The sequence below is a fragment of the Corvus brachyrhynchos genome, unplaced genomic scaffold (assembly GCF_000691975.1).
Source record: "Corvus brachyrhynchos isolate BGI_N302 unplaced genomic scaffold, ASM69197v1 scaffold3, whole genome shotgun sequence".
NCBI classification, from domain to species: domain Eukaryota; kingdom Metazoa; phylum Chordata; class Aves; order Passeriformes; family Corvidae; genus Corvus; species Corvus brachyrhynchos.
The window spans coordinates 1,946,209-1,953,592 of record NW_008237619.1 but is presented as its reverse complement, the minus strand read 5'-3'; the positions used below and the strand labels follow the sequence as shown (position 1 = coordinate 1,953,592).

The window sequence follows — 7,384 nt, the reverse complement described above, 5'->3', positions numbered from 1 at the left end:
GACGGGGCGGTGCCCGCACGTGGGCTACGTCACGCGGCCTAGTGCGCGGTCACGTGTCTGCTCCCAGTGCACCGCCCCCTCCCCCCAGTGCTCCCCGTGTGTTCCGGGCGCGCTCCCGTGCTCAGACACCGTGTTCCTAGGGCTCCACGTTGTCTGTGCTTCCAGTGTTCCCAGTGTTTCCAATGCCCCCAAGTTCACAGTCCCCCAACACTCCCCATGTTACCAGTGCTCCCAGTGCTTCCAGTGTCCCCAGTGCTCATAGTGTCCCCATGTACCTGGTGCCCTCAAGTTCCCTGTGCCACAGTGGTCCCAGTGTTCCCAATGTCTCCAGTGTTCCCAGTCCTCCAGTGCTCCCAGTGTCCCAATGGGACAATGTTCCTGATGTCCAGATGTTTGAAGGATAAATTCGTTGTCAATAGATTTGCCTTGTTACGGTTTAGGGCTCACATGCTTCAACAATCTCTGCACAGGGGAGATTTTCAAAGCCTGGGCCCAAGGTTATGCTACTGATAGTGGACACAAAGGGTGCAGAACTTCCCATTTGGCAGAATTCCCAAGATAAGTAGGAAACTAACAAAATCAACTCAGTAACTGTGCTGAAATCAACTCAGACAGTTGACAGGTAGTTCTAGCACTGGGACCACCGATTCACAAGCACTGACCCAAGAGATCCACCAACACAAAAGGGGAGAAAGACTGTGCATGCAGACTAATTAACATACAAAGCATGGGAATCATATAACCAATAGAAAGTAGAACACTAATTAATGACAGAACTAGGTAACTCACAGCCAATGAAAAATAGTTTTGTTTGCTAAATGTATAAATAGTGAAAAGTTTCAATAGGTGTGGTGCTGGCTTTGTAGATTGGTTCCCCAACCCCCCTCTCTGTGCACAACTGTAAATAACCAAATACCTCATTTCTTGCACACTGGGGGAAGAACCTGTTTTGGGACTACACCCTTAGTGCTCCCACTGTCCCCAGTGTTCCCAGTGCTCCCAGTGTTCCCACATTCCCCATGCTCCCAGAGTTCCAAGTGGTCCCCATGTCGCCTTTGTTCCCGGTACCTCCAGTGTTCCCAGTGTCCCCCTGTTCCCAGTGCTTCCAGTGCTCAGAATATAAAGTGGGGGGTGCCTGCCCATGCGAAGCGGTGACTTAATTCCTTGTTTTGCTTTGCTTGTGTGCATGGTCTTTGCTTTCCCTATTAATCTGTCTGTGTCAATCACAACCCACGAGTTTTCCAGCTTTATTCTTCCAATTGTCTCCCTGATCTTGCTAATGGGGAGGGAGCAAGCGAATGTATTGGGCTTGGTTGCTGGCTGCGGTTAAACCATGACTGTCCTTATTTGTCGCCCAGTGTGGGGCACTGAGGGTTGAGATAACAATAGATCTGTCCAGAGTAGGTTGGAAACAAACTTGATCTCAGCATTTGCTGTATTAGGTCTAGAGCCACTGGTCACAATGTTGCTTGGTCCGTTCACGTGGGTATGGTGCCTAACCCTGGATGTATTCCTGTATGTGCTCCTCAGGGTGACCTTTTACAGAGCAGGGACAGGGATCGGCATTGCTCTGTTGCTGTACTGTGGATATGAGTTTATGACATGATAACATCAAGGGCAATGAGGGTACTTTGGGATGTGTATTCTGTGCTGCTCTCCTGCTGCCCTTACTTCAGCACTACCTTTGGGAGTCCATTAATACTTGTACCCAGTCTGTGGGGGGAATGGGGGAAGGATGATTTTCCCCCTTTTTCCCCCCTTTTCCTCCTTTGGGCCTGTTGCAACAGCTTTTCAGAATTTTGAATTGCCTTTGGATGTTAAGGAAAGCACGTTCCTGTTGCGATGTCTGCTATGTCTCAGTGCGCTCCACACTGTTTAGAGTCATATTTGGAGGCAGAGCAGAGATTTCCAAGGCGGCCATTCAGAGACGTGTCGTGAGGGGGAATAGTCATGAGCGGCATGGAATGTACAAGAAAATTGGCCAATTTTTTGAGAAATTCTCTGCTCCAGTGGTTTGGGAGTTCACCCCTGAACAACTCCAGGACCCTGATAAAGTGACAGAATATTTGCAAGGAGTATGCTATGGCAACTCCAGAGGTGAGTAGCTTACTGCAGTGTGTTGGGCCCTGGCTAGTCTTTATTGGACATTGGTGGTCAGTAGAGAGCACCCTCGGGGAGGAGGAGGAAACAGAGCAACAGGCACCGTGGCCACACCACCTGCAGCTGAATCTGGTGAACAACCCACGCTGGAAGCAGTCACCCCTGCACAGAAGAGGGAATCGTTAGTGAGCGATGAAAAATCAGCACCCTCAGAACAGGAGGAGGAGGCAGGGCCAGAGAAAATCACCTGATCCATGTCTCCAGGTGAGCTGTAAGATGTGTGAAAAGGTTTCAGCTGCCAGTTAGATGAGCCCCTGGTGACCTGGCTGCTCCAGTGCTGGGATATCCCAGCCCTTGATATGGAACTGGATGGTAGTGAAGCCAAGCAGCTGGGATTCCTGTGCTGGGATGTGAATATTGACAAGGGGATTGGGAAGAGGACAGAAACTCTCAGGTCAAGCACGAGGGAAAGGCATTCTCTCAAGGGTGATCGAGTAGTGCACCGAGACAAGTTGGAACACCATGGAGCAAGGTACCCAGTATCTTGGAGAGAATGAGCTGTGCTGGGGGTTGAATCTACTGTAGGGATTCAAATAATGAGCAGTCCCCTGTAGGACCAGGTGTCCAGTGGACACAATCCTTGTGGCACAAGTTTGTACAGAGCACACCATTGTCATACACCAACTCATTGTCAAGGAAATTGGCAGAGGGAGCCATCTGGTATTGTCTGTTGTCAGGAAGGGGGTCTTCTATGTGAATAGTTTCTTTTCTTGTACCCCCTGTCATTAGTATTGTTGCTGTTACTGTTAGTTTTCTTATATACAGTAAATTGTTCTTATCTTAACCTGAGGTCTTTACCTTTTGCGCCTCCAATTCTCCTCTCCATCCTGCTGCTGTAGGAAGAGGGAGAGGAAAGTGGGGGAGAGAGAGAATGGGTATGGTTTTCAGGGTCTCGGTGGGGGCACTGAACAGGGGAGTACCATTCCTAAACCACAACAGATCCCAGTGCCCCAACCCTCCACACCCCCAGTGCTCCCAATACCCCCATGGTCCCAGGCCCCACAGTGTCCCCAAAGACCACTGATTCTGGCTCACAGTCCTCCCGGTGCCCAGTGCTCCTGACTCCCTGTGCTCCTGTTACCCAGTGTTTCCAGTACCCAGTGTTCTCAGTGCACAGTGACAGGACTCCAGCTCCAGTATCAGGACCACAGCTCCTAGTACTACACACCAGTATTGGGGCCCAAGCTCCAGTACTGGTACCCCAGGCTCCAGTATCAGCACCCCAGCCCCAGGCCCCTTTCTGCAGCCCAGGACCCCCTCCCTGCCCCAGCCTGGCCCCGTCTCCGTTGGCAGCCCCACTGAGCTGGTAACTGGAGCTCTCAGCTGCAGCTGAGGTGACACCATCAATAATTGAGTGGCAGCAGGGCTCCACGCAGGACTGCCTGCCGCTGCCTGCCTGGAGTGTGAGGACAGGTAGGTGCCACTCCCGTTGCCCTATCCTGTTGCCATGGCTGGGGACCCCCAACAGCTCAGGGTGTGGGGAGCAGGGTGTGGGAAGCAGGGTCTGAGGTGCAGGATATGGGGGGGTGGGAGCAGAAAAGCTGGACCAAGGGGGGTGTAAGGGGTTGTGCTGTACGGTGCCCCTCAGAGCAGCCCAACCCCCTGAGATGCCAGCCCTGCCAACCCAAATATCAGGACTCCAGCGGATGGGTTCCCAGCACTCCCCAGCCCTGGCACAGGGACCCCCACAGCATCCTGGGGTGCCCCAGCCCTGCAGGCCCAGCAGCACTGGAGCCCAGGGAGAGGTACTTCCAGGGGGTGCACAGCACAGCCAACTCGTGGCATGAGTGGGAGCTGTGAGGCTGGCACTCTGGGAGGATGCCCCACCACAGCGTCCCCTGTGATGGGATAGATTTGCCTCATTATCGTTTAGGGCTCACATGCTTCAACAATCTCTGCACAGGGGAGATTTTCAAAGCCTGGGCCCAAGGTTATGCTACTGATAGTGGACACAAAGGGTGCTTTGAACTTCCCATTTGGCAGAACTCCCAAGATAAGTAGGAAACTAACAAAATCAACTCAGCAACTGTGCTGAAATCACCAGCCTCACTCGCTTGTGATGGTGTCTCCGGTGATTGCCCTGGCCTTCCTCCCCTTCATTGTCACTCTGCTGATCCGATACCGGCACTACCTGATGCTGCTGTACCGGGCAGTGCTGGTGGCCTGGCTGCGGGACCGGCTCACCGGCACCTCGCGGGAGCAGCGTGCCTTCCAGTACCTGCTGGCCCATGCCATCCCTGGGGACCCCCACCACATCCTCCAGACCTTCGATCAGTGGTGCTACCACTGTGAGCACCTCAGCTGTGTGGGGCCTGACAAAGGTGAGTGCCACCCTTGCTTGCCCACACCACACTGGGCATGACACTGGGCACGGCCATGGAACCATTAGTATGGCCATGGCACCAATGACATGGCTGTGGCACTGCCAGCATGGCCACAGCACCACTGGCACAGGCATGGCAGCACTGACATAGCCATTACAGGGTTGGTGTGGTCATGGCACCATTGGCATGGCGGTGGCATTGTTCATATAGCCATAGTATCATTAGCATGATTCTGGCACCTTTGACATGGCCATTGCACTGCTAGCACAGCCATGGCTTTGTTGGTATGGCTATGGCATCAGCGACCTAGCTGTGGCATTTTTGGCATGGCTCTCCTCCATTCCTCTGGGCACTGGGAAACTGCTTGGCACCTTCGTCCTGCCCAGGGCTTGGGTGGCGCAGGTTTGTGGGTGCTGAGAGGCACATGCCATGTCAGGGCGGATCGTGGAGCGGGTGCTGTTGGAGCGGGCACCACTGCGGGTGCTGGAGCTGGGCACGTACTGTGGCTATGGCACCGTGCTGCTGGCACAAGGGCTGCCCCCAGGTGCCCGCCTCTACACCATCGAGGGGGACCCCCGACATGCTGCCGTGGCTGAGAAGGTCATCCGCCTGGCCGGCTTCAGCGAGCAGACGGTGAGCACCCGGGCACTGGGAGAAAGCCCAGGTCTGCACCTGAAACCAGGGAGGAGATGGGTGGGGGTCCTTTGCTGCTGTGGCAGGGACTGCAGCACCTGCTGGGTAGCATATGTGGGAAGAGAAAGGTCCTGTCCCATGTGGACCCGTCACCACCCTGTGAAGCAGGGTGGTGGGTGGGCACCCTGACACGCTGCCCCAGCGACTGAGGGTGCTGCAGCACAGGTGGAGCTGATCGTGGGCCCCTCAGAGGAGGTGATACCCCACCTGCGGGAGAAGCATGGCCTGATGAAAGCCGACTTGGTCTTCATGGATCACTGGAAACGCTGCTACCTGAGGGACCTACGGCTGCTGGAGAGCCACCAGCTGCTGGCTGAGGGGGCCACCATCCTTGCCGATAATGTCCTCTTCCCTGGGGCACCCCACTTCCTGCAGTACGCCAAGACCTGCGGCAAATACCACTGCAAGGTGCACCGCGCCAGCCTGGAGTACTTCCGCGCCATTCCTGATGGTATTGCCGAGCTCCGCTACACCGGTACCTGCTGAGCAGGCGGCAAGCTCCTGCCTCGTAGTGGCCACGGTTACTGCGGGAGTACCAGGTCCCCAACCCCCCGCCTCAGCCTCAACATGGGCTCTGGAGGAAACACGGTGGCTGCTGTGGTCTGTGGTGGGGTGCAGTGGGTGGTAATGACGTGGCTCATTCCCTGTAGCGCTCCTGCCTGCACTGCACAGGAAGGTCTGCCAGTCACCCCAGTGGATGGTGGGGAGCAGCCCTGCACTTGCCTGGGTGGCACCCCCTGCCTGCCCTGGTGGCCTCACACAGATTTGGGGTTGTTTTCTTGAAAACTGAGTTTATTAGAAAAGATGTGTCAGCTCCAATGTGCCAGGTGGCAGTCTCCCCTCTGGCTCCCCTGGGGGGCTTCCCTCTCAGCCCCCCATCCTACACAGCATCTATGGCAGGAGGAGCTTCACTGAACTGTCCCCCAGAGCCATGGTGGGCAAAGGCTCTGCTCCAGCCTCCAGTTTGGTGCGGTCGTGGCAGAATCAGATCATCCACTGGTCCTGATCCTGCTCTGTCCCCTCCATGTCCACCTGGGAAAGAAAGAGGTTTGAGATCCCCCACCAGAGAGAACCCAACAGAGGGAGTGAAGGATCGAAGACAGCCCCCAGAGCTCACGCTCAGGGTCCCACACACTGCACATCCCCTACTTTGGGGTCTATTTACCTCATTGATCTCCCCATCATCAGGAGACTCATTATAATCATTCATCTCATCCATATCCTGCATGTCCTCATCATCTTCTGAGTCCTCTTCGCTGTCTTCATCATCTTCATCATCCTCCTCCTCCTCCTCATCATAGTGCTGTGGACACAACAGCTCCAGCATCCCATCTGCCCCTCAAGCCCTGTGGCAACCCCCCAGTTCCCAGCCCACACACCCACCTCGGATGCTGGCTTTCCTATGGGCACCAAGTTGTTGTCCTTCTCAGCGATGCTCTGGAGCTGGGGAAGGGAGAGAGGTGGGTGAGCACCCCGACAGCTCCACAATACCCTGGCAAACAGGCCCTTCCATCTCAGCTGCTGGCTTGTGTCGCTTCCTGACCATGCCTATTTCCAGCTGGCAGCTGCTCACGGAGTCCTGCTGTCTCCCTGGCATCCCCCAGCCAGGCAGGGAAGAGCAGCTACAGACATCTGCCTGAACACCCTGGCACCAGGCAGGGTGGTCCCAATGATGCTCTGGGGCTGAGAAGGTTCAAGGTGTCCCCATATGTGGTGTGAGGAGCTCAAACACAAAGTTTATGTATTTCTTTATCAAAAAAGAATCAAATTTGAGGCACCTCATCAGCCAGACAAACACAAACACAGCAGACAATTAAAGCTCAATTAAAATACGTCAGCACCTCCCACCCAGAGGGACCTGGAACCTCTTCTAAGTGCTGGGGTTTTAATTGATTTAAACTTTTTTATTTAATTATAAAAACTTAATTACTGAGGGTTTTTTAAAAACTTTAATCAAATAGATATTCCCCCCCATAGTCGGGGCACTGCAGCACCAGACCACGCTCATAGCGCAAACACTTGTCAGTTACCAGGATCAGAAATCGCTCCTCGACTCCCTCGGGAGATTAGTTAATTAATTAATTGGCAGCTGGTGCAGGAGCCTCAGTTCAGCAGCAGTTTGTTAATTAACCCGCACACAGTAAATGGGGAGCTCCGGGAACAGCCCGCACCGAGCCAGGGTGGCACACGGATCACGGACACGGACC

At 54.5% G+C, this 7,384-nt stretch overlaps 3 protein-coding genes across 3 annotated transcripts in view; 1 reads left to right on the top strand and 2 right to left on the bottom strand.

Moving 5' to 3' along the window:
- Positions 1-1,048, bottom strand: part of LAMTOR1 (late endosomal/lysosomal adaptor, MAPK and MTOR activator 1) — a 5,484-nt gene extending 4,436 nt beyond the window's left edge. The window contains exon 1 of the mRNA XM_008631843.2: positions 1,013-1,048. Coding sequence (XP_008630065.1) covers positions 1,013-1,048 — 36 coding nt within the window. The remainder of the gene's footprint in view (positions 1-1,012) is intronic.
- Positions 1,049-1,906: 858 nt separating this feature from the next.
- LOC103613839 (transmembrane O-methyltransferase) lies at positions 1,907-5,843 on the top strand. The gene is made up of 3 exons (XM_008631677.2): positions 1,907-4,481; positions 4,921-5,117; positions 5,343-5,843. The coding sequence occupies exons 1-3, from the start codon at positions 4,220-4,222 to the stop codon at positions 5,661-5,663; spliced, it is 780 nt and encodes a 259-aa protein (XP_008629899.1). The 5' UTR covers positions 1,907-4,219; the 3' UTR covers positions 5,664-5,843.
- Positions 5,844-5,948: 105 nt separating this feature from the next.
- ANAPC15 (anaphase promoting complex subunit 15) lies at positions 5,949-7,185 on the bottom strand. Its single transcript, XM_017731640.1, has 4 exons — positions 7,177-7,185; positions 6,561-6,725; positions 6,343-6,480; positions 5,949-6,209 (listed from the first exon to the last, which is right to left on the bottom strand). Exons 1-4 carry the CDS (start codon positions 7,183-7,185, stop codon positions 6,162-6,164), a joined length of 360 nt encoding a protein of 119 aa, XP_017587129.1. The 3' UTR covers positions 5,949-6,161.
- Positions 7,186-7,384: the final 199 nt, after the last annotated feature.

Excerpts from the sequence above, each read along its gene's own strand:
- ANAPC15 (XM_017731640.1), bottom strand. Across the intron at positions 6,481-6,560 it reads TAGGAAAGCCAGCATCCGAG|CACTATGATGAGGAGGAGGA; the intron begins GTGGGTGTGTGG and ends TTGTGTCCACAG. Across the intron at positions 6,210-6,342 it reads ATGATGGGGAGATCAATGAG|GTGGACATGGAGGGGACAGA; the intron begins GTAAATAGACCC and ends TTTCTTTCCCAG.
- LOC103613839 (XM_008631677.2), top strand. The coding sequence starts at position 4,220 with ATGGTGTCTCCGGTGATTGCCCTGGCCTTCCTCCCCTTCATTGTCACT. Across the intron at positions 4,482-4,920 it reads CTGTGTGGGGCCTGACAAAG|GGCGGATCGTGGAGCGGGTG; the intron begins GTGAGTGCCACC and ends ATGCCATGTCAG. Across the intron at positions 5,118-5,342 it reads CCGGCTTCAGCGAGCAGACG|GTGGAGCTGATCGTGGGCCC; the intron begins GTGAGCACCCGG and ends GCTGCAGCACAG.